The sequence below is a fragment of the Oncorhynchus kisutch genome, linkage group LG8 (assembly GCF_002021735.2).
Source record: "Oncorhynchus kisutch isolate 150728-3 linkage group LG8, Okis_V2, whole genome shotgun sequence".
Taxonomy (NCBI): Eukaryota; Metazoa; Chordata; class Actinopteri; order Salmoniformes; family Salmonidae; genus Oncorhynchus; species Oncorhynchus kisutch.
Genome location: NC_034181.2, coordinates 17,943,449 through 17,970,094, shown reverse-complemented (window position 1 = coordinate 17,970,094; position 26,646 = coordinate 17,943,449). Strand labels below are relative to the sequence as shown.

General features: G+C 44.5%; 1 protein-coding gene across 1 annotated transcript in view; it reads left to right on the top strand.

Annotated features, from left to right (window-relative positions):
- The window catches only part of LOC109894935 (phosphoglucomutase-like protein 5), a 60,700-nt gene extending 35,212 nt beyond the window's left edge, over positions 1 to 25,488 (top strand). The window contains exons 7-11 of the mRNA XM_031829747.1: positions 373 to 488; positions 12,140 to 12,275; positions 12,632 to 12,815; positions 17,963 to 18,100; positions 24,098 to 25,488. Coding sequence (XP_031685607.1) covers positions 373 to 488; positions 12,140 to 12,275; positions 12,632 to 12,815; positions 17,963 to 18,100; positions 24,098 to 24,187 — 664 coding nt within the window. The 3' untranslated portion in view covers positions 24,188 to 25,488. The remainder of the gene's footprint in view (positions 1 to 372; positions 489 to 12,139; positions 12,276 to 12,631; positions 12,816 to 17,962; positions 18,101 to 24,097) is intronic.
- Positions 25,489 to 26,646: the final 1,158 nt, after the last annotated feature.

Below are 26,646 nucleotides of genomic sequence, written 5' to 3'. Positions count from 1 at the left end.
AGCTTTGTTATTAAGATATTGGATGAGTAGATGACTACTTTTTCAGGCCAGCAGCCTGGAAGGTAAGTTTGTAGTTTGTGAGCTCTCACTGTCTTAACTTGAGAAAGGGGCTGCTCAAACATTGGAGAAAGGCTGGTGTTGATAATGTTCTCCAGAGGTGTGTTGTATAATCCAAATGATTCGCTGAACACACTGTGTGTCTGTTAAATAATGTATGTAACATAATGTAACAAACTAATCTGTGCTCTCTCCCTGTGTGTGTGTGTGTGTGTGTGTGTGTGTGTGTGTGTGTGTGTGTGTGTGTGTGTGTGTGTGTGTGTGTGTGTGTGTGTGTGTGTGCGTGCGTGCGTGCGTGCGTGTGTGCGTGCGCAGGGTGGCCAAAGCCCTGAAGGTGACGCTGTATGAGACTCCTACAGGCTGGAGATTCTTTGGGGACCTGATGGACTCTGGGAGGTGCTCGCTCTGCGGAGAGGAGAGCTTCGGGACAAGTGAGTGTTACTGACTGTTTCTCTCTACTCCTGTTTGACATTCACCTGAGTCGCACTGCAGCTTGTCAGCAGCTGAGTTTGCTCACCTTTCAGTAAAAGCCCGTCTGTTCCTAGACAGCCATATCAGAGGAGGCAGGTGGGATGAGCTCTAGAAGAATGGGCTCATTGTAATGGCTGGAATGGAATCAATGGAATGGAGCCAATCATTTGGTTTCATATGTTTCATGTGTTTGATACCGTTCCATTTATTCCATTCCAGCCATTTTAATTAGCCCATCCTCGTATAGCTCCTCCCACCAGCCTCCTCTGATCCGTATACAGTTCATCACATCCATAAATAGAGGCCTGCCTCTGGTCGGAGTCATCCCAGCCTAATAGATTTGAGGGGCCGTGTGTTGTGTGTGTGAATAATCCCCATTCTTCTGCTATAAAAGGAGAGAGGAGCTCCGTGAATCACCAGAACCCACGGGCCTCTGCCGGCAGCTGCTGCTGCTTCTCAGCCCACCAGGAAAAACTCTCTCCTTGCAGCTAACTCTTATTACCCTTCTTTCTCTCTCTCTCTCTCACTCTCTCTCTCTCTCTCTCTCTCTCTGTTTCTCTCTGTTTATGTCTCTCTCTCTGTATCAATCTCTTCAGTGGAGAGAGAGTGTGAGGAATCTGAGATGGAGAGAGAGATTGAAAGGGAAAGGCGAGAATTGAGATAGAAAGAAATAAGTGAGAGGGAACAGGATAAAGAGATAGAGCAGGTTGAAGTGAGCAAGAGAGAGAGTGGAAAAGAGAGACAGAAACAGGAGGACAGTAGAACAGGAGGTAATTAAGTGAAATACAGAAGAGGAGGATGAGAGCAGGGGAGAAAAGGGAAGAGAAAGAGATGGACAGAGTGCTGTGTGAGTTTCTGCTTTAAGGCCAAACATCTAAATGGAGTAAATCAGGAGTATGCTCGTCACTCAGAGCTCAGGGTTCGAGCCTATCTCTCTCTTCCTGTTGGCTGGAGCTTTCATTCATGTCATGTTATGAACATTAGTCCGCTTTTTTTGTCCATTGTAATTTAAATCCATAGAGCCCAGTGCCATGGTTGATGTATCATTTCTACATAATGTACATTCTGCTCCGTAAAGTATGACTCTCACCTCCATTAATATAACATATTACATCATTTGAGCTTTCAGATCTCGTTAAAGTGCTTAAAAAATCCAATACATTATTATTGGTCATTATCTTTAAATTGGCAGAGAATAACATTGGTGGCTTGCAGCTGAAAGATATTCAGGTCAGGAGATATAGAGAGTGATGTGATGCAGATGGAGACTGGACTGGTGTTCTGATCTGACGACAGAAAAATGAGATCTGGTAGTTTTATACGACAGCTTGTAAAGACCTGCGCAGGCGTGTTTGTGTTTGTATGCATGTGCATGTGTCCACAACAAATTTAACTTCAATTGAATCGGAAAGACAGAGAGGAGGTGGAGAGAGGCAGCGGCGAGTCAGCAGAAATTGGCAACAGTCAGTTTCACAACAGCTGCTAGGGACATAATTACTAAGGATTTCTACTGTTAGTTTCCAGAGGAAATATAACATGGAGCATAAACACAGGAAATACAACACGGAGCATAAACACAGGAAATACAACACGGAGCATAAACACAGGAAATACAACACGGAGCATAAACACAGGAAATACAAAACGGAGCATAAACACAGGAAATACAACACGGAGCATAAACACAGGAAATACAACACGGAGCATAAACACAGGAAATACAACACGGAGCATAAGCACAGGAAATACAACACGGAGCATAAACACAGGAAATACAACACGGAGCATAAGCACAGCAAATACAACACGGAGCATAAGAAAAGTATATATAAATAAGACAAACAACTCGGATCTAAAGGTACTATGTGAGGAACGATTTAGACTTTAAGACTTTTTATTCCATATACTTAGCTTTTTATGTGTGTCTTTTATTCTCATCTAAAATGAACAGGTGTGGACTTGACACTGTGACTCACACTCAAATCTAGTCCTTAGTGTAGAATAACAATAGCCCACCTCAGTTAGAGACCATTGGCAGTGTGAACAGACTGATCTCTCCACTTAGAGAGATACCAGTCTGTCTGCGTTATACTCCTCTTTCCCCTGACGCATGTGGTCTCTGTAGCTGATGTTGTACACTGAGTATACAGAACATTAGGAACACCTGCGCTTTCCATGACATAGACTGACGAGGTGAATCCAGGTGAAAGCTATGATCCCTTATTGAATTCACTTGTTAAACCCACTTCAATCAGTGGAGATGAAGGGGAAGGGAAAAAGGTTAAAGAAGGATCTTTAAGCCTTGAGACAATTGAGACATGGATTATGTATGTGTGCCATTCAGAGGGTGAATGGGCAAGACAAAAGATTTAAGTGCCTTTTAATGGGTTATGGTAGTAGGTGCCAGGCGCACCGGTTTGAGTGTGTCAAGAACTGCAATGCTGCTGGGGTTTTCACGCTCAACAGTTTCCCGTGTATATCAAGAATGGTCCACCACCCAAAGGACACCCAGCCAACTGTGGGAAGCATTGGAGTCAACATGGGCCAGCATCTCTGTGGAACACTTTCTACACCTTGTAGAGTCCATGCCGCAACAAATTGAGGGTGTTCTAAGGGCAAAAGGGGGGTAGCAAACCAATATGAGAAGGTTCAAGATGGCGTAGCAGTCAGACGTCTATGGCTTCTCCTTGTTGTGTCCCGTGTATATATCTTTTTATATATTTTTCTTAACCTCAGCTTCAACATACTCTCCTGCAATCTGCCTCACCCAACATGGTATGGATCTGCTATTTTCTTTACTTTTGAACTGAAACCCCCAACAGAAGCTAGCCAGCTAACTAGCTACTAGCTAGTAGTCAGCTAGCCACTGCTAGCGGTCATCAGCTAACCTTAGCCCGGACAACTCCTGCCAGTCTGCACAGCGCGATTCAAACCAGGGCATATCGGACTTATTTTTCTCCATATCTCCGGATTCCTACCGCAAGCTCTGAACCTTTTAACCTGGATCATCTCAGCTAGCTAGCTGCTATCCGAGTGGCCACTCCTGGCTAACATCTCTGTCCCAAAGCAATCACCAACTGGCCTGGAGCTAGCTATGTTATGCCCATCTCCCGGCTAGCTGAAGAGGTCCATCAGCTACTCCTTGGACTACAATACCTACTTTGCCAATTTGCCTGGACACCTTTTACTGCCGATACGGAGCCCCGTCGATCCATCACGACTGGACTACTGATGTAATCTGCCCGAGGGACTTTTTCAACTGGCTCCTCCATCTCGGCGTCCCCTGAATGCCCATCTGCTAGCCTGCTAGCTGTCTAGAGTGTATCAGACTGTTAGCTGAAGAGGCCCATCCGCCAATTTTTTGGGCTACTATACCTATTTTGCCAATTGGCCTGGACCCTTTTACTACACGGAGCCCTGCTGATCCAGCACGACTGGTCTGCCGACGTAACCGGACGAAGGGGCAACAACCGACTAATTCCGTCACGACGTCCCTCTAAGGCCCTACTGCTAGCTTGCTATCCCCGGCCCGCTAGCTGTCTGAATCGCCGTGTCTCAAATCAAATCAAATTTTATTTGTCACATACACATGGTTAGCAGATGTTAATGCGAGTGTAGCGAAATGCTTGTGCTTCTAGTTCCGACAATGGAGTAATAACCAACAAGTAATCTAGCTAACAATTCCAAAACTACTACCTTATAGACACAAGTGTAAGGGGATAAAGAATATGTACATAAAGATATATGAATGAGTGATGGTACAGAGCGGCATAGGCAAGATACAGTAGATGGTATTGAGTGCAGTATATACATATGAGATGAGTATGTAAACAAAGTGGCATAGTTAAAGTGGCTAGTGATACATGTATTACATAAAGATGCAGTAGATGATATAGAGTACAGTATATACGTATACATATGAGATGAATAATGTAGGGTATGTAAACATTATATTAGGTAGCATTGTTTAAAGTGGCTAGTGATATATTTTACATAATTTCCCATTATTAAAGTGGCTGGAGTTGAGTCAGTGTGTTGGCAGCAGCCACTCAATGTTAGTGGTGGCTGTTTAACAGTCTGATGGCCTTGAGATAGAAGCTGTTTTTCAGTCTCTCGGTCCCAGTTTTGATGCACCTGTACTGACCTCGCCTTCTGGATGATAGCGGGGTGAACAGGCAGTGGCACGGGTGGTTGTTGTCCTTGATGATCTTTATGGCCTTCCTGTAACATCGGGTGGTGTAGGTGTCCTGGAGGGCAGGTAGTTTGCCCCCGGTGATGCGTTGTGCAGACCTCACTACCCTCTGGAGAGCCTTACGGTTGTGGGCGGAGCAGTTGCCGTACCAGGCGGTGTTACAGCCCGACAGGATGCTCTCGATTGTGCATCTGTAGAAGTTTGTGAGTGCTTTTGGTGACAAGCCGAATTTCTTCAGCCTCCTGAGGTTGAAGAGGCCTTCTTCACGATGCTGTCTGTGTGGGTGGACCAATTCAGTTTGTCTGTGATGTGTACGCCGAGGAACTTAAAACTTACTACCCTCTCCACTACTGTTCCATCGATGTGGATAGGGGGGTGTTCCCTCTGCTGTTTCCTGAAGTCCACAATCATCTCCTTAGTTTTGTTGACGTTGAGTGTGAGGTTATTTTCCTGACACCACACTCCGAGGGCCCTCACCTACTCCCTGTAGGCCGTCTCGTCGTTGTTGGTAATCAAGCCTACCACTGTTGTGTCGTCCGCAAACTTGATGATTGAGTTGGAGGCGTGCGTGGCCACGCAGTCGTGGGTGAACAGGGAGTACAGGAGAGGGCTCAGAACGCACCCTTGTGGGGCCCCAGTGTTGAGGATCAGCGGGGTTTGAGTTTGAGTGTATTTTTATTTTTACAGGGACAGTGCACATTAATCAACATTTCAGTAAAAGTGCCGGTTTTAGCCAACCGGCTAATTTTCAACCGCAGTCCCTGGGCAGGTTATTAAAAACAATTACAATATAGACAATAGCAACATAGAACAAGCAAGACATAGCAACATATGACAAGCAAGACATAGCATACAGACAGAGCAACATAGGACAAGCAAGACGTAGCATACAGACAGAGCAGCATAAAACAAAAAGCAGCAAGACAAAATTCATAAAAGCAACAAAGTGTTTCCACACCTCACAAGCTACAGACAACAGAAAACATGGAGAGTGGCAACACACAGCTAGGGACCATGTTCACAAATCTGATTGACCTTTAGCCATGTCTTCAAGCATTTGGTGAAAGTGTGATATGTGGTGCAGTTATGTGTGTCTGATGGCAGTGTATTCCAGACATGGGAAGCTCTCACAGAGAATGCAGATTTACTAAAGGTGCTTTTCCTTAGGGGAACTATACAGTCACCTCTCATGGCAGACCTTGTGGATCTGCTGCCATATGTCTGGGTTTTCTGTTTAACAAAAATATTGAGTGGAGGGGGAGCCAGGCCATTGAGGATCTTGAATACAAGACATGCGTCGGTGTATTGCACAAGATTTTCCCAACTCAAGAGCTCATGCTTTCTAAGGATGTGACAATGATGATGGCTATTGGGCTTCCTATCAAGCACTTTGAGAGCCTGTTTGTAGACAGGCTGAATAGGTTTTAATGTTGTACAGCAAGCTTGGGCCCAACTAGTCAAGCAGTATGTTAAGTGGGGGAGTATCATAGATTTGAAGTACAGTTTTGCTACCTCTGTAGTCAAACAATTTCGTATAAATCGGAAATTAGCTAGGTTGAATTTGGTTATTTGAATTACCTTTTTCACATGCTTTTTAAAAGAGAGGTTGGAATCAAGTATGATGCCAAGGTACTTAAAATCGGATACCACCTGGAGCTTCTCCCCTGACACATAGACATCTGGCTCAGTAGCATCTGTTGCCCTCTTTGTGAAGAACATGCAAACAGTTTTTTTCACATTGAGATGCAAACACGAGTCACTGAGCCACTTTGTAACCTGGACCATTACAGTAGTGAGTTCTTGTGCAGCTTGTTGTTTGCTCTTTGGAGATGTTGTTGCCTACCCTCACCACCTGGGGGCGGCCCGTCAGGAAGTCCAGTACCCAGTTGCACAGGGCGGGGTCGAGACCCAGGGTCTCGAGCTTGATGACGAGCTTGGAGGGCACTATGGTGTTAAATGCTGCGCTGTAGTCGATGAACAGCATTCTCACATATGTATTCCTCTTGTCCAGATGGGTTAGGGCAGTGTGCAGTGTGGTTGAGATTGCATCGTCTGTGGACCTATTTGGGCGGTAAGCAAATTGGAGTGGGTCTAGGGTGTCAGGTAGGGTGGAGGGGATATGGTCCTTGACTAGTCTCTCAAAGCAATTCATGATGACGGAAGAGAGTGCTACGGGGCGGTAGTCGTTTAGCTCAGTTACCTTAGCTTTCTTGGGAACAGGAACAATGGTGGCCCTCTTGAAGCATGTGGGAACAACAGACTGGGATAGGGATTGATTGAATATGTCCGTAAACACACCAGCCAGCTGGTCTGCGCATGCTCTGAGGGCGCGGCTGGGGATGCCGTCTGGGCCTGCAGCCTTGCGAGGGTTGACACGTTTAAATGTTTTCCTCACGTCGACTGCAGTGAAGGAGAGTCCTTATGTTTTATTTGCGGGCCGTGTCAGTGGCACTGTATTGTCCTCAAAGCGGGCAAAAAAGTTATTTAGTCTGCCTGGGAGCAAGACATCCTGGTCCGTGACGGGGCTGGTTTTCTTTTTGTAATCCGTGATTGACTGTAGACCCTGCCACATACCTCTTGTGTCTGAGCCGTTGAATTGAAATTCTACTTTGTCTCTATACTGACGCTTAGCTTGTTTGATTGCCTTGCGGAGGGAATAGTTACACTGTTTGTATTCGGTCATGTTTCCGGTCACCTTGCCCTGATTAAATGCAGTGGTTCGCGCTTTCAGTTTCACGCGAATGCTGCCATCAATCCACGGTTTCTGGTTTGGGAATGTTTTGATCGTTGCTATGGGAACGACATATTCAACGCACGTTCTAATGAACTCGCTCACCGAATCAGCGTATTCGTCAATGTTGTTGTCTGACGCAATACGAAACATATCCCAGTCCACGTGATGGAAGCAGTCTTGGAGTGTGGAATCAGATTGGTCGGACCAGCATTGAACAGACCCTCAGCGCGGGAGCTTCTTGTTTTAGTTTCTGTCTGTAGGCAGGGATCAACAAAATGGAGTCGTGGTCAGCTTTTCCGAAAGGAGAGCGGGGCAGGGCCTTATATGCGTCGCGGAAGTTGGAATAGCAATGATCCAAGGTTTTTCCAGCCCTGGTTGCTCAATCGATATGCTGATAAAATTTAGGGAGTCTTGTTTTCAGATTAGCCTTGTTAAAATCCCCAGCTACAATGAATGCAGCCTCCGGATATATGGATTCCAGTTTGCAAAGAGTCTCCAGCCCGCCTAGCTACTCACTGGACCCCTATGATCACTCGGCTACGCATGCCTCTCCCTAATGTCAATATGCCTTGTCCATTGCTGTTTTGATTAGTGATTATTGCCTCACAGTAGAGCCTCTAGCCCTGCTCAATACGTCTTAGCTAACCCTTTTATTCCACCTCCCACACATGCGGTGACCTCACATGGTTTAAATTATATTGCTAGAGACAATATCTCTCTCATCGTCACTCAATGCATAGGTTTACCTCCACTGTATTCACATCCTACCATACCTTTGTCTGTACATTATACCTTGAATCTACTCTACCGTGTCCAGAAACATGCTCCTTTTACTCTCTGTTCCAAACGTACTAGACAACCATTTCTTATAGCCTTTAGCCATACCCTTATCCTACTCCTCCTCTGTTCCTCTGGTGATGTAGAGGTTAATCCAGGCCTTGCAGTGCCTAGCTCCATCCCCATTTCCCAGGCGCTCTCATTTGTTGACTTCTGTAACTGTAAAAGCCTTGGTTTCATGCATGTTAACATTAGAAGCCTCCTCCCTAAGTTTGTTTTATTCACTGCTTTAGCACACTCTGCCAACCCGGATGCCCTAGTCGTGTCTGAATCCTGGCTTAGGAAGACCACCAAAATCCTGAAATCTCCATCCCTAACTATAACATTTTCTGACAAGATAGAACTGCCAAAGGGGGCGGAGTTGCAATCTACTGCAGAGATAGCCTGCAGAGTTCTGTCTTACTATCCAGGTCTGTGCCTAAATAATTTGAGCTTCTACTTTTAAAAATCCACCTTTCCAGAAACAAGCCTCTCACCGTTGCCACTTGCTATAGACCACCTTCTGCCCCAGCTGTGCCGTGGACACCATATGTGAATTGATTGCCCCCCATCTATCTTTAGAGCTCGTGCTGTTAGGTGACTTGAACTGGGACATGCATAATACCCCGGCCATCCTACAATCTAAGCTTGATGCCCTCAATCTTACACAAATTATCAATGAACCTACCAGGTTCAACCCTAAATCCGTAAACACGGGCACCCTCATAGATATCATCATGACGAACCTGCCCTCCAAGTACACCTCTGCTGTCTTCAACCAGGATCTCAGCGATCACTTCCTCATTGCCTGCATCTGTAATGGGTCTGCGTTCAAACGACCACACCTCATCACTGTCAAACGCTCCCTAAAACACTTCAGCGAGCAGGTGTTTCTAATGACCTGACATGCGTATCCTGGAAGGATATTGACCTCATTCCATCAGTAGCAGATGCCTGGTTATTCTTTAAAAGTGCTTCCCTCACCATCTTAAATAAGCATGCCCCATTCAAACAATTTCAAACCAGGAAAAGATATAGCCCTTGATTCACTCCAGACTTGACTGCCCTTGACCAGCACAAAAACATCCTGTGGTATACTGCATTAGCATTGAATAGCCCCCGCGATATGTAACTTTTCAGGGAAGTTAGGAACAAATATACACAGGCAGTTAGGAAAGCGAAGGCTATCTTTTTCAAACAGAAATTTGCATCCTGTAGTACAAACTCCCAAAAGTTCTGGGACACTTTAAAGTCCATGGAGAATAAGAGCACCTCCTCCCAACTGCCCACTGCACTGAGGCTAGGAAACACTGTCACCACCTATAAATCCATGATAATTGAGAATTTCAATCAGCATTTTTCTACGGCTGGTCATGCTTTCCACCTGGCTACCCCTACCCCGATCAACAGCCCTGTACCCCCCCCCCCCTCCCCCAAGCAACTTGCCCAAGCCTCCCCATTGCTCATTCACCCAAATCCAGATAGCTGATGTTCTGAAAGAGCTGCAAAATATTGACCCCTACAAATCAGACAGACATCAGGCTAGACAACCTGGACCCTCTCTTTCAAAAACTTTCCGCCAAAATTGTTGCAACCCCTATTACTAGCCTGTTCAACCTCTCTTTCGTATTGTCTGAGATTCCCAAAGATTGCAAAGCTGCCGCGGTCATCCCCCTCTTCAAAGGTGGAGACACTCTAGACCCAAACTGCTACAGACCTATATCCATCCTACCCTGCTTTTCTAAGGTCTTCGAAAGACAAGTTAACAAACAGATCACAACTATTTGAATCCCACTGTACCTTCTCCGCTATGCAATCTGGTTTCCGAGCGGGTCATGGGTGCACCTCAGCCATGCTCAAGGTCCTAAACGATATCATAACCACCATCGATAAGAGACAATACTGTGCAGCTGTATTCATTGACCTGGCCAAGGCTTTCGACTCTGTCAATCACCACATTCTTATAGGCAGACTCAACAGCCTTGGTTTCTCAAATGACTGCCTCGCCTGGTTCACCAACAACTTCTCTGATATTCAGTGTGTCAAATCGGAGGGCCTGTTGTCCAAACTTCTGGCAGTCTCTATGGGGGTGCCACATGGTTCAATTCTCTGGCAGACTCTCTTCTCTGTATACATCAATGATGTCACTCTTGCTGCTGGTGATTCTCTGATCCACCTCTACGCAGACGACACCATTCTGTATACTTCTGGCCCTTCTTTGGACACTGTGTTAACAAACCTCCAGACGAGCTTCAATGCCATGGCCACCAACTGCTCTTAAATGCAAGTAAAACTAAATGCATGCTCTTCAATCGATCGCTGCGCACACCTGCTCGCCCGTCCAGCATCACTACTCTGGACGGTTCTGACAGAATATGTGGACAACTACAAATACCTAGGTGTCTGGTTAGACTGTAAACTCTCCTTCCAGACTCACCTTAAGCATCTCCAATCCAACATTAAATCTAGAATCTGTGTCCTATTTCGCAACAAAACATCCTTCACTCATGCTGCCAAACATACCCTCATAAAACTGACTATCCTACCGATCCTTGACTTCGGCGAAATCATTTACAAAATAGCCTCCAACACTCTACTCAGCAAATTGAATGCATTTTATCACAGTGCCATCTGTTTTGTAACCAAAGCCCCATATACTACCCACCACTGCAACCTGTATGCTCTCATTGGCTGGCCCTTGCTTCATATTCGTCGTCAAACCCACTGGCTCCAGGTCATCTATAAGTCTTTGCTAGGTTAAGCCCTGCCTTATATCAGCTTATTGGTCACCATAGCAGCACCCACCTGTAGCACACGCTCCAGCAGGTATATTTCACTGGTCACCCCCAAAACCAATTCCTCCTTTCCTTCCAGTTCACTGCTGCCATTGACTGGAACGAATTTGAAGAATCACTGAAGCTGGAGACTCATATCTCCCTCACTAACTTTAAGCACCAGCTGTCAGAGCAGCTCACAGATCACTGCACCTGTAAACAGCCCATCTGTAAACAGCCCATCCAACTACCTCATCCCCATGCTGTTATTTATTTGATTGATTTTGCTCCTTTGCACCCCAGTATCTCTACTTGCACATTCATCTTCTGCACATCTATTACTCCAGTGTTTAATTGCTATATTGTAATTATTTCGCCACTATGGCCTATTTATTGTCTTACCTCCCTTATCCTACCTAATTTGTACACTTAGACTGTATTATTGACTGTGTTTGTTTATTCCATGTGTAACTCTGTGTTGTTGTTTGTGACGCACTGCTTTGCTTTATCTTGGCCAGGTCACAGTTGTAAATGAGAACTTGTTCTCAACTAGCCACCTGGTTAAATAAAAGTGAAATAAAAAGGTGTTCCTAACGTTTGGTATTATCAGTATATTGTTGACCCTACTATCCAAATACCTTGCTTATCACTCACTAGATAAGAATGTCTGCTAAATGAATCAAATGTACAAATATAGCACACACATTCAGCATATGTGGACATACGAAAATCAAACACACCCTTCCTTGGTGTGGATAGCTGCGGATAGCCATCAGCCACCCAGGAGAGGTGTTCAGTGTTTGTGTGAGAGACAGATAAATAAAACTAGCGGCTGTTAAATTCTATGGCTCAGAGTTGAACTGAAGGGTTCTTGTCAGAATGCCTGTCAGAATGCCTGTTAAAATTCCTATGACATAGACCTAGCCTCATCTTGTTATCCTACAGGATAACTTCCCTTTCTAAATATCCCATGTTAGTCCATCATCCCACTCTGCTCCATATGATTATAACAGGGTTATGAAGGTTTTTATACAAGGTTATAACATGGTTATAAAGATTTATGGTTTCCTGGGCGAACTTGTGTCTCTTGTTCAGGTTCAGACCACATCCGTGAGAAGGATGGTCTGTGGTCGGTGCTGGTGTGGCTGTCCATCATGGCTGTCAGGAAACAGGGCGTGGAGGAAATCGTCAAGGACCACTGGGCCAAGCTCGGACGCAACTACTTCTGCAGGTCACTCTGCTATGCAATCAATCAACCAATCACTCAACCAACCAATCAATAATGAAGTCAATCACTTAACCAATCAATAAATCAATCAAGCACTCAATCAACCAATCAAACAATCAATCACTCAAACAACCAATACATCAATCAATCAACCAATAAATCAATCAGTGGATTGAAATACATGTGTAGTGAACACAGAAAGACACATTGACGATGTCATGTCCTTATCTAATAGACTTGAATAGACGGGGATGCTTCTTACTGTGTTTGTCTCTAAGCTTGTGGTTTCTAGGAGTGTGTCTTTATGCCACATTCATTCTTGTGTGTATGTGTTCACACCTGTGTGTGTGTGTTCCCAGGTTTGACTATGAAGGCGTGGACCCCAGAGCTGCATTCTACCTGATGAGAGACTTGGAGGGGGTGATCACAGACAAGGCCTTTCTTACCCAGAAGTTTGCTGTGGGGACTAACGTCTACAGTGTGGAGCGGGCTGATAACTTTGAGTACATCGACCCTGTGGACGGAACCGTGGTCCGCAACCAGGTCTGTATAACTTAAACATGGCTCTTAGAGGAGAGGAGGAGATGAGAGGAGGAGGAGATGAGATGGGGAGAGGAGGAGATGAGAGGGGGAGAGGAGGAGATGAGGAGATTAGAGGGGGAGAGGAGGAGATGAGAGGGGGAGAGGAGGAGATGAGAAGGGGAGAGGAGGAGATGAGAGGGGGAGAGGAGGAGATGAGAGGGGGAGAGGAGGAGATGAGAGGGAGTTGAGGAGATGAGGAGGAGATGAGAGGGGGAGAGGAGGAGATGAGAGGGGGAGAGGAGGAGGGGAGGAGATGAGAGGGGGAGGGGAGGAGATGAGAGGAGGAGATGAGGAGATGAGAGGAGGAGATGAGAGGGGGAGAGGAGGATGGGAGGAGATGAGAATGGGAGGGGAGGGGAGGAGAGGAGAGGAGGAGATGAGGAGGAGATGAGAGGGGAAGAGGAGGAGATGAGATGGGGAGAGGAGGAGATGAGAGGAGATGAGAGGGGGAGAGGAGGAGATGAGATGGGGAGAGGAGATGAGAGGGAGAGAGGAGGAGATGAGAGGGGGAGAGGAGGAGATGAGATGGGGAGAGGAGGAGATGAGAGGAGATGAGATGGGGAGAGGAGGAGATGAGAGGAGATGAGAGGGGGAGAGGAGGAGATGAGATGGGGAGAGGAGGAGATGAGAGGAGATGAAAGGGGGAGAGGAGGAGATGAGAGGAGGAGAGGAGATGAGAGGAGATGAGAGGGGGAGAGGAGGAGATGAGAGGAGGAGAGGAGATGAGAGGGGGAGTTGAGGAGATGAGAGGGGGAGAGGAGGATATGAGGGGGGGGAGATGAGAGGGGGAGAGGAGGAGATGAGAGGGGGAGTTGAGGAGATGAGAGGGGGAGAGGAGGAGATGAGAGGGGAAGAGGAGGAGATGAGAGGGGGGGCAAGATTAGGGGGGTGTCTATGATGAGGTCCATATAACTGTTGACTTTATTAGTCGATTAAATACCATCTGAAAGTCAGCACATATTCCTCTTCTCTCTTTCCATCTCTACTTGTGTCCTCCTACCCCTCTCTGCTCCAGACCTCCCAGGTAGCCATGTGTTCAGACTGGGGTTCCATGTTTGGGCACGGCTGTCTCTAACCCTCCTCCTCAGCCAGTGCGCAGACACACACACACACACACACACACACACACACTGCTGTGGACGGTAACACAGCAGAGCCCTTCTTGCTTTAGTAAAAGACAGAAACAGGACAGCCAGACAGGCAGAGGAACAGTAGTGTAATAATGGTGTGATGTACAACCTGTTGCTTAGGAACAGTTGGCCTGCTGTTGACGGTAAACACATCTCTGCAATGCCTACTTCACTGTTTCCCGATGGGTGAGAGGTGACCTGCTAGTCACAATCGAGTCTATGGCATTGGTCCTGGTGACATGTTGAGTCATGAGAAGACTCCCAAAGCTTAAGGTGGGTCACAGGGCTAAAAGGTTTAGGTGGGTCACAGGGCTAAAAGGTTTAGGTGGGTCACAGGGCTAAAAGGTTTAGGTGGGTCACAGGGCTAAAAGGTTTAGGTGGGTCACAGGGCTAAAAGGTTTAGGTGGGTCACAGGGCTAAAAGGTTTAGGTGGGTCACAGGGCTAAAAGGTTTAGGTGGGTCACAGGGCTAAAAGGTTTAGGTGGGTCACAGGGATAAAGGTTTAGGTGGGTCACAGGGCTATAAGGTTTAGGTGGGTCACAGGGCTAAAAGGTTTAGGTGGGTCACAGGGCTAAAAGGTTTAGGTGGGTCACAGGGATAAAAGGTTTAGGTGGGTCACAGGGCTAAAAGGTTTAGGTGGGTCACAGGGCTAAAAGGTTTAGGTGGGTCACAGGGCTAAAAGATTTAGGAACAAGTGATGTATAGAGCAGTGAAGTCACAGTGGCTGATGTAGGATGTTTTGGCTTGGCCTTTATTGTGATTGGTAGACTTGGTTTAGTCTGAGAACTTTCATCTCTTTGTTGGAGGCAGAAATGTCTCAGTTTGGTCTTTATTGTGATTGGTGTAAAGACTGATGAGTCAGACTGTGTCAGCGTCAGTAAAGATGATGAGTGTTACACCATCTACTGTTGGGAAATGTAAACACACACACACAGGCTTTTCACTTGGCAGAGGTCTCTGTCCCACAGTCCCATCCTCCCCACAAACCCTGGAATATCTCCTGGCGTCGACACTTTTCGGCTCATACTTCACACGTAAATCCCATTGGTGTCAGGTGTCTTGGCCTGGCCTGGGATGCATGATGTCATAAGAGATGGTGTGTGGTTTGTTTTTAGTCAGTCACCCTCCCAATCGGGCCTGTCACAGTAGCCGGATCAGACCTCTCGGCCAGCTCCACAGCGGTTACATCTAGTTAGTCACTCACCAAAAGGTGTGACAGCTTCTCCCTCCCCAGGAAACATACTCCTCTGTATATACTGGACATTCCACAGTGTTGTGTGAGAGGGGGATGCACTGTCTGTTGTATGCATACGCACTCCATATATTCATTTAGCAGACATTCTTATCCAGAACAACTTACAGGATAAATTAGGGTTAAGTGCCTTGCTCAAGGGAACATCAACATATTTTTCACCTAGTTGGCTCAGGGATTTGAACCAGCGACCTTTCAGTTATTGGCCTAACATCCTTAACCACTAGGCTACCTGCCGTCCCATTAATAAACAGAGACACATGCTCACAGATATACACACACACAGACAGACTGGCTGTGATGACAAGTTGAGAGAGGCTTTACAGAGCTATGCCAGGGTTGCCTCTGTAGCCTGCTACTGAATTGTTCCCACAGAGAAAGACTACACACATACTACTGTACATTGACCCCCTCTCTCTCTGACTCAAACACCTACATATAGACATACAGGGATGTACTGTATATTAAATGCTCACACACACACATGCGCACATGCACACACACACACACACACACACACACACACACACACATGCATGCATATGACTACAGTGGCATCTAGGGGATGTCAGTTGATACTGCATTAACAACACTGACTCCTCTGTCTCACTGCCTCTGGTCTGGATTTCTACCTGTCTCACTGCCTCTGGTCTGTCTTTCTACCTGTCTCACTGCCTCTGGTCTGTCTTTCTACCTGTCTCACTGCCTCTGATCTGTCTTTCTACCTGTCTCACTGCCTCTGGTCTGTATTTCTACCTGTCTCACTGCCTCTGATCTGTCTTTCTACCTGTCTCACTGCCTCTGGTCTGTCTTTCTACCTGTCTCACTGCCTCTGGTCTGTATTTCTACCTGTCTCACTGCCTCTGGTCTGTCTTTCTACCTGTCTCACTGCCTCTGGTCTGTCTTTCTACCTGTCTCACTGCCTCTGGTCTGTCTTTCTACCTGTCTCACTGCCTCTGGTCTGTATTTCTACCTGTCTCACTGCCTCTGGTCTGTCTTTCTACCTGTCTCACTGCCTCTGGTCTGTCTTTCTACCTGTCTCACTGCCTCTGGTCTGTCTTTCTACCTGTCTCACTGCCTCTGGTCTGTCTTTCTACCTGTCTCACTGTCTCTGGTCTGTCTTTCTACCTGTCTCACTGCCTCTGGTCTGTCTTTCTACCTGTCTCACTGTCTCTGGTCTGTCTTTCTACCTGTCTCACTGCCTCTGGTCTGTCTTTCTACCGGTCTCACTGTCTCTGGTCTGTCTTTCTACCTGTCTCACTGCCTCTGGTCTGTCTGCATACCTGTCTCAATGCCTCTGGTCTGTCTGTGTACCTGTCTCACTGTCTCTGGTCTGTCTGCATACTTGTCTCTGGTCTGTCTGCATACCTGTCTCACTGTCTTTGGTCTGTCTGCATACCTGTCTCACTGTCTTGGGTCTGTCTGTAAACTAGTCTCACTGCCTCTGAACTGTCTGCATACCTGTCTCACTGTCTTTGGTCTGTCTGTGTACCTGTCTCACTGTCTCTGGTCTGTCTGTGTACCTGTCTCACTGTCTCTGGTCTGTCTGCATACCTGTCTCACTGTCTTGGGTCTGTCTGTAAACTAGTCTCACTGCCTCTGATCTGTCTGTGTACCTGTCTCACTGCCTCTGGTCTGTCTGTGTACCTGTCTCACTGTCTCTGGTCTGTCTGCATACCTGTCTCACTGCCTCTGGTCTGTCTGTGTACCTGTCTCTGGTCTGTCTGCATACTTGTCTCACTGCCTCTGGTCTGTCTGCATACCTGTCTCACTGCCTCTGGTCTGTCTGCATACCTGTCTCACTGTCTTTGGTCTGTCTGCATACCTGTCTCACTGCCTCTGGTCTGTCTGCATACCTGTCTCACTGCCTCTGGTCTGTCTGTGTACCTGTCTCTGGTCTGTCTGTGTACCTGTCTCACTGTCTCTGGTCTGTCTGTGTACCTGTCTCACTGTCTCTGGTCTGTCTGTGTACCTGTCTCACTGCCTCTGGTCTGTCTGCATACCTGTCTCACTGTCTGTGGTCTGTCTGCATACCTCTTCTCTGGTCTGTCTGCATACCTGTCTCACTGCCTTTTGTCTGTCTGCATACCTGTCTCACTGCCTCTGGTCTGCCTGTCTACCTGTCTCACTGTCTCTGGTCTGTCTGCATACCTGTCTCACTGTCTTTGGTCTGTCTGTGTACCTGTCTCACTGTCTCTGGTATGTCTGTGTTCCTGTCTCACGGTCTCTGGTCTGTCTGCATATCTGTCTCACTGCCTTTGGTCTGTCTGCATACCTGTCTCACTGCCTCTGGTCTGTCTGCATACCTGTCTCTGGTCTGTCTGCATACCTGTCTCAGGTCTGTCTGCATACCTGTCTCACTGTCTCTGGTCTTTCTGTGTACCTGTCTCACTGTCTCTGGTCTGTCTGTGTATCTGTCTCACTGTCTCTGGTCTGTCTGTGTACCTGTCTCACTGTCTCTGGTCTGTCTGTGTACCTGTCTCATGGTCTCTGGTCTGTCTGTGTACCTGTCTCACTGTCTCTGGTCTGTCTGTGTACCTGTCTCACTGTCTCTGGTCTGTCTGTGTACCTGTCTCACGGTCTCTGGTCTGTCTGCATATCTGTCTCACTGCCTCTTGTCTGTCTGCATACCTGTCTCACTGTCTCTGGTCTGTCTGCATACCTGTATCACTGCCTCTGGTCTGTCTGCATACCTATCTCACTGTCTCTGTTCTGTCTGCATACAGGGTCTGCGGATTGTCTTCACAGATGAGTCCCGTCTGGTCTTCCGTCTGAGTGGGAGTGGGGGAGGGGCCGGGGCCACAGTCCGGATCTACGCAGAGAGCTTCGAGAGAGACCCCGAGAGACATAACAGAGAAACTCAGGTAAGGAGTACACTGGAATCCATTCTGATAGGTACTACTACACTGTGTGTGTGTGTGTGTGTGTGTGTGTGTGTGTGTGTGTGTGTGTGTGTGTGTGTGTGTGTGTGTGTGTGTGTGTGTGTGTGTGTCATCATTGTTTCCTTGTATGAACTTTCAGACCCATAACTAAGGAGAGGATCAACTCAACATGATCATTTTCATTGATCCATTTGATATATTATTCAACCACAAGGACATTGTCAACAGTAGGGTTTGGTTCACAGTGGTTGCATGCAATATTATCATATTACACAACCCACCTCCATCTGGGTGTCTGAACAACATGTGACAAGGTGACATGACATGTGATAGTAGTTTTAGCTGCTCGGTAGACTTTGGAGTGAGTGTCTTCTATTGCTGTTGGTGTGGCCATATTGTGTTTGACCAGTAGTGTAGTTTAACCATGCCACAGTATTAGACAGTATCATATTGTGTTTGACCAGTAGTGTACTTTAACCATGCCACAGTATTAGTCAGTATCATATTGTGTTTGACTGGTAGTGTACTTTAACCATGCCACAGTATTAGTCAGTATCATATTGTGTTTGACCAGTAGTGTAGTTTAACCATGCCACAGTATTAGTCAGTATCATATTGTGTTTGACCAGTAGTGTACTTTAACCATGCCACAGTATTAGACAGTATCATATTGTGTTTGACCAGTAGTGTACTTTAACCATGCCACAGTATTAGTCAGTATCATATTGTGTTTGACCAGTAGTGTACTTTAACCATGTCACAGTATTAGTCAGTATCATATTGTGTTTGACCAGTAGTGTACTTTAACCATGCCACAGTATTAGTCAGTATCATATTGTGTTTGACTGGTAGTGTACTTTAACCATGCCACAGTATTAGTCAGTATCATATTGTGGTTCACAGTATTAGTCAGTATCATATTGTGTTTGACCAGTAGTGTACTTTAACCATGCCACAGTATTAGTCAGTATCATATTGTGTTTGACCAGTAGTGTACTTTAACCATGCCACAGTATTAGTCAGTATCATATTGTGGTTCACAGTATTAGTCAGTATCATATTGTGTTTGACCAGTAGTGTACTTTAACCATGCCACAGTATTAGTCAGTATCATATTGTGTTTGACCAGTAGTGTACTTTAACCATGCCACAGTATTAGTCAGTATCATATTGTGTTTGACCAGTAGTGTACTTTAACCATGCCACAGTATTAGTCAGTATCATATTGTGTTTGACCAGTAGTGTACTTTAACCATGTCACAGTATTAGTCAGTATCATATTGTGTTTGACCAGTAGTGTACTTTAACCATGCCACAGTATTAGTCAGTATCATATTGTGTTTGACCAGTAGTGTACTTTAACCATGTCACAGTATTAGTCAGTATCATATTGTGTTTGACTGGTAGTGTACTTTAACCATGCCACAGTATTAGTCAGTATCATATTGTGGTTCACAGTATTAGTCAGTATCATATTGTGTTTGACCAGTAGTGTACTTTAACCATGCCACAGTATTAGTCAGTATCATATTGTGTTTGACCAGTAGTGTACTTTAACCATGCCACAGTATTAGTCAGTATCATATTGTGTTTGACTGGTAGTGTACTTTAACCATGTCACAGTATTAGTACAAGTAAAACTAAATGCATGCTCTTCAACCGATCGCTACCTGCACCTACCCGCCTGTCCAACATCACTACTCTGGACGGCTCTGACTTAGAATACGTGGACAACTACAAATACTTAGGTGTCTGGTTAGACTGTAAACTCTCCTTCCAGACCCATATCAAACATCTCCAATCCAAAGTTAAATCTAGAATTGGCTTCCTATTTCGCAACAAAGCATCCTTCACTCATGCTGCCAAACATACCCTTGTAAAACTGACCATCCTACCAATCCTCGACTTTGGCGATGTCATTTACAAAATAGCCTCCAATACCCTACTCAACAAATTGGATGCAGTCTATCACAGTGCAATCCGTTTTATCACCAAAGCCCCATATACTACCCACCATTGCGACCTGTACGCTCTCGTTGGCTGGCCCTCGCTTCATACTCGTCGCCAAACCCACTGGCTCCATGTCATCTACAAGACCCTGCTAGGTAAAGTCCCCCCTTATCTCAGCTCGCTGGTCACCATAGCATCTCCCACCTGTAGCACACGCTCCAGCAGGTATATCTCTCTAGTCACCCCCAAAACCAATTCTTTCTTTGGCCGCCTCTCCTTCCAGTTCTCTGCTGCCAATGACTGGAACGAACTACAAAAATCTCTGAAACTGGAAACACTTATCTCCCTCACTAGCTTTAAGCACCAACTGTCAGAGCAGCTCACAGATTACTGCACCTGTACATAGCCCACCTATAATTTAGCCCAAACAACTACCTCTTTCCCAACTGTATTTAATTTTTATTTATTTATTTATTTTGCTCCTTTGCACCCCATTATTTTTTATTTCTACTTTGCACATTCTTCCATTGCAAAACTACCATTCCAGTATTTTACTTGCTATATTGTATTTACTTTGCCATCATGGCCTTTTTTGCCTTTACCTCCCTTCTCACCTCATTTGCTCACATTGTATATAGACTTGTTTATACTGCATTATTGACTGTATGTTTGTTTTTACTCCATGTGTAACTCTGTGTCGTTTTATCTGTCGAACTGCTTTGCTTTATCTTGGCCAGGTCGCAATTGTAAATGAGAACTTGTTCTCAACTTGCCTACCTGGTTAAATAAAGGTAAAATAAATAAATAAATAAAAAATTTGAGTTTGACTGGTAGTGTACTTTAACCATGCCACAGTATTAGTCAGTATCATATTGTGTTTGACCAGTAGTGTACTTTAACCATGCCACAGTATTAGTCAGTATCATATTGTGTTTGACCAGTAGTGTACTTTAACCATGCCACAGTATTAGTCAGTATCATATTGTGTTTGACTGGTAGTGTACTTTAACCATGCCACAGTATTAGTCAGTATCATATTGTGTTTGACCAGTAGTGTACTTTAACCATGCCACAGTATTAGTCAGTATCATATTGTGTTTGACTGGTAGTGTACTTTAACCATGCCACAGTATTAGTCAGTATCATATTGTGTTTGACCAGTAGTGTACTTTAACCATGCCACAGTATTAGTCAGTATCATATTGTGTTTGACCAGTAGTGTACTTTAACCATGCCACAGTATTAGTCAGTATCATATTGTGTTTGACTGGTAGTGTACTTTAACCATGCCACAGTATTAGTCAGTATCATATTGTGTTTGACCAGTAGTGTACTTTAACCATGCCACAGTATTAGTCAGTATCATATTGTGTTTGACTGGTAGTGTACTTTAACCATGCCACAGTATTAGTCAGTATCATATTGTGGTTCACAGTATTAGTCAGTATCATATTGTGTTTGAACAGTAGTGTAGTTTAACCATGTCACAGTATTAGTCAGTATCATATTGTGGTTCACAGTATTAGTCAGTATCATATTGTGGTTCACAGTATTAGTCAGTATCATATTGTGTTTGAACAGTAGTGTAGTTTAACCATGTCACAGTATTAGTCAGTATCATATTGTGTTTGACCAGTAGTGTACTTTAACCATGCCACAGTATTAGTCAGTATCATATTGTGTTTGACCAGTAGTGTACTTTAACCATGCCACAGTATTAGTCAGTATCATATTGTGTTTGACCAGTAGTGTACTTTAACCATGCCACAGTATTAGTCAGTATCATATTGTGTTTGAACAGTAGTGTAGTTTAACCATGTCACAGTATTAGTCAGTATCATATTGTGGTTCACAGTATTAGTCAGTATCATATTGTGGTTCACAGTATTAGTCAGTATCATATTGTGTTTGAACAGTAGTGTAGTTTAACCATGCCACAGTATTAGTCAGTATCATATTGTGGTTCACAGTATTAGTCAGTATCATATTGTGGTTCACAGTATTAGTCAGTATCATATTGTGTTTGACCAGTAGTGTACTTTAACCATGCCACAGTATTAGTCAGTATCATATTGTGGTTCACAGTATTAGTCAGTATCATATTGTGTTTGAACAGTAGTGTAGTTTAACCATGTCACAGTATTAGTCAGTATCATATTGTGGTTCACAGTATTAGTCAGTATCATATTGTGTTTGACCAGTAGTGTACTTTAACCATGCCACAGTATTAGTCAGTATCATATTGTGGTTCACAGTATTAGTCAGTATCATATTGTGTTTGACCAGTAGTGTACTTTAACCATGCCACAGTATTAGTCAGTATCATATTGTGTTTGACCAGTAGTGTACTTTAACCATGCCACAGTATTAGTCAGTATCATATTGTGTTTGACCAGTAGTGTACTTTAACCATGCCACAGTATTAGTCAGTATCATATTGTGTTTGACCAGTAGTGTACTTTAACCATGCCACAGTATTAGTCAGTATCATATTGTGGTCCACAGTATTAGTCAGTATCATATTGTGGTTCACAGTATTAGTCAGTATCATATTGTGGTTCACAGTATTAGTCAGTATCATATTGTGGTTCACAGTATTAGTCAGTATCATATTGTGGTTCACAGTATTAGTCAGTATCATATTGTGGTTCACAGTATTAGTCAGTATAGAGTTGTGTGCTGTTTTGATGCCAAGGCTTAGTTATCAGTGATCTGTTATGATGAAACACTGCTTGCCTTGATTAGATTGATCAGTTCCATGTAAACATTCTCTCACAAACCGCTTTGAACTGAGCCAGGAAACCACTATACCATTGGATCTGTCGTCATTGACGCAAGCTGTGGCTTATCTCTATGGTTACCATGGTTACCTCACTTAACAGGTAACTTCAGGTTGTGAGTTGCGCCAACACAATAGGGAAAGGGAAGGGAGGTACCTAGTCAGTTGTCCAACTGAATGTTCTCAACTGAAATGTGTCTTCCGCATTTAACCCAACCCCTCTGAATCAGAGACTGTTGAACTGTCAGTGGATACTAAGGTGCGGCTGGACAGTATAAAGTTAGCCTGGAGTTGACTGGCTTTGCAACACACTGATAATGGATTCAATTCTTTGCAGAGGTCCTTTCTGGCCAGGACATCGGACAGAGAGTCCAAAGTGAAGAGAAGGGACTTGGTAGTAAACTGTTGATTGGTCTTGATTCATGACGCTTGTTGTTTCCTTGGTTACTTTCTGTATTCGTTTATAGTGGCTTCTATGATTGTTACCGATGTAGGATCTTCAATTGAGCCAGTTTCCTATTGCAGCAAAATAATCCTGCAGCAACAGGAAATGGGACATTGTATCAACACTTATTTGAACATCCTTTCAGAGTCTCCACAGTCATCCCACATTAGAAAAGAAAGCCTGAAGCTTTGTCAGTAATGTGTTTATCGTGTGAAGTGTGTATAAAGTAGTGTGTATTCTGTGTCCTAGGCGGTGCTATGAGTTCCCCTCATCGCCAGTATGTGTGTATTGTGTGAAGTGTGTATAAAGCAGTGTGTGTTCTGTGTCCCAGACGGTGCTGGTTCCCCTCATCGCCAGTATGTGTGTATTGTGTGAAGTGTGTATAAAGCAGTTTGTGTTCTGTGTCCCAGGCGGTGCTGGTTCCCCTCATCGCCAGTATGTGTGTATTGTGTGAAGTGTGTATAAAGCAGTGTGTGTTCTGTGTCCCATACGGTGCTGGTTCCCCTCATCGCCAGTATGTGTGTATTGTGTGAAGTGTGTATAAAGCAGTGTGTGTTCTGTGTCCCAGACGGTGCTGGTTCCCCTCATCGCCAGTATGTGTGTATTGTGTGAAGTGTGTATAAAGCAGTGTGTGTTCTGTGTCCCAGGTGGTGCTGGGTCCCCTCATCGCCAGTATGTGTGTATTGTGTGAAGTGTGTATAAAGCATTGTGTGTTCTGTGTCCCAGGCGGTGCTGGGTCCCCTCATCGCCAGTATGTGTGTATTGTGTGAACTGTGTATAAAGCATTGTGTGTTCTGTGTCCCAGGCGGTGCTGGGTCCCCTCATCGCCATCGCCCTGAAGATCTCTGACATCCACGAGAGGACAGGACACCGCGGCCCCACCGTCATCACCTGAGCTCTGCTCCACTGCACACACACACACACACACACACACACACACACACACACACACACACACACACACACACACACACACACACACACACACACACACACACACACACACACACCACCTGAGTGCTCCCCACACACACACACACACACACACACACACACACACACACACACACACACACACACACACACACACACACACACACACACACAGCACCTGAGTGTTCCCCCCACAAACACACACAAACATCTATGGCCAAGTCCCTAAGGCCACACCGTCCTGCTTGTTGCCACACCTGGGGCCAATAGTAGGCAAGAACTACATGTATTCTCTCTCTCTATCTCTCTTTCTCTCTCTCTAATCTCTCTCACTCTCAACATGTAAGATATTATGTAGTCTGCAAAGAAAAGAAGCAAACTGTTTCTTTCAGCTGTTGATAAACAACATTTGTTCATATAAGGCTTCTGTTATGAAAGTTGTATTTTCTGGATGTGTGTGTGTGTGTGTGTGTGTGTGTGTGTGTGTGTGTGTGTGTGTGTGTGTGTGTGTGTGTGTGTGTGTGTGTGTGTGTGTGTGATCATTATAAAGTTGACAGACTGAATTAAAAGGGAGAAGTCCATTTTTCATACACCATACATGCCCCGAATACAACAGATGTAGACCTTAACGTGAAATGCTTACTTACAAGCCCTTAACCAACAATGCAGTTCAATAAATATATATATATTTAAGTAACACAATAAAATAACAATATCGAGGCTATAACCAGGGGTACCGGTACAGAGTTAACGTGCTGGGCTACAGGTTAGTCGAGGTGGTATCTGTTAACAACTTCTTGTTCCAATGGGGCCACCACCACTTTTAGTTTTTCTGCTCTTCATTAGACGGCCTGTTTTTGCCATAGATGTATTTCATTTGTTTTTGTTTTTTATCCAAATAAATGTGTATCTTTTGTGTGTAATGTCTTTTTACTTAGTCCCTTCTGTTACTGGGAATATTAGTAGGTAGTGTTATTCACCTCCTTTTAGTATCCTTCTCATCCTGCTGAGCCGAACTGTACTGTGTTATGCAGCTGCTTAGTCGCTGGAACCTTGATGCTGGAAAGGATGTGAAGAGAAAATATCTGAGCCATCACAGTATGGTTCGGGTAGACAGGATAGTGTGAAAAGGGTTGTCCAAAGACAGACTGGCTTGTGGCTACAATATGGTTATTTTCCTTCATCTTTAGTGGGCTGTTCGTTCATGTGTATTCCAACTGTCATATGGAATTGTGTAATACATGTGTATTGTGTGTATCCTTACTTGTGTCCAGAGAAATATCCACCCACCTGTATCACTTTCAGACTTATTTATTCAGGTTTAATTGATTCAGATGATGTGTTCTCCTGACCCAGACCAGATCAGCTGTATTTACAACTGTGTGACCTTCCAATTATAATGTTCTATCTGCAAAAATAGTATTCTTAAATAATTGGCTTTAAAGGTGCTAATTCTCATTGGTCTGAATAACGTAACATGAATCTAGGTATTTAGAGTGCTATATAGGTAGAGAACATTGAACAGAACAAGGCTGATGTCAATAACTGCATTAGAACAAGGCTGATGTCAATAACTACATCAGAACAAGGCTGATGTCAATAACTGCATTAGAAAAAGGCTGATGTCAATAACTACATCAGAACAAGGCTGATGTCAATAACTGCATTAGAAAAAGGCTGATGTCAATAACTACATCAGAATAAGGCTGATATCAATAACTACATTAGAACAAGGCTGATGTCAATAACTACATCAGAACAAGGCTGATGTCAATAACTGCATTAGAACAAGGCTGCTGTCAATAACTACATTAGAACAAGGCTGATGTCAATAACTACATTAGAACAAGGCTGATGTCAATAACTGCATTAGAACAAGGCTGATGTCAATAACTACTTTAGAATAAGGCTGATGTCAAGAACTACATTAGAACAAGGCTGATGTCAATAACTACTTTAGAACAAGGCTGATGTCAATAACTACTTTAGAACAAGGCTGATGTCAATAACTACTTTAGAACAAGGCTGATGTCAATAACTACATTAGAACAAGGCTGATGTCAATAACTACATTAGAACAAGGCTGATGTCAATAACTACATTAGAACAAGGCTGATGTCAATAACTGCATTAGAACAAGGCTGATGTCAATAACTGCATTAGAACAAGGCTGATGTCAATAACTGCATTAGAACAAGGCTGATGTCAATAACTGCATTAGAACAAGGATGATGTCAATAACTGCATTAGAACAAGGCTGATGTCAATAACTGCATTAGAAAAAGGCTGATGTCAATAACTGCATTAGAATAAGGCTGATGTCAATAACTGCATTAGAAAAAGGCTGATGTCAATAACTGCATTAGAATAAGGCTGATGTCAATAACTGCATTAGAATAAGGCTGATGTCAATAACTGCAT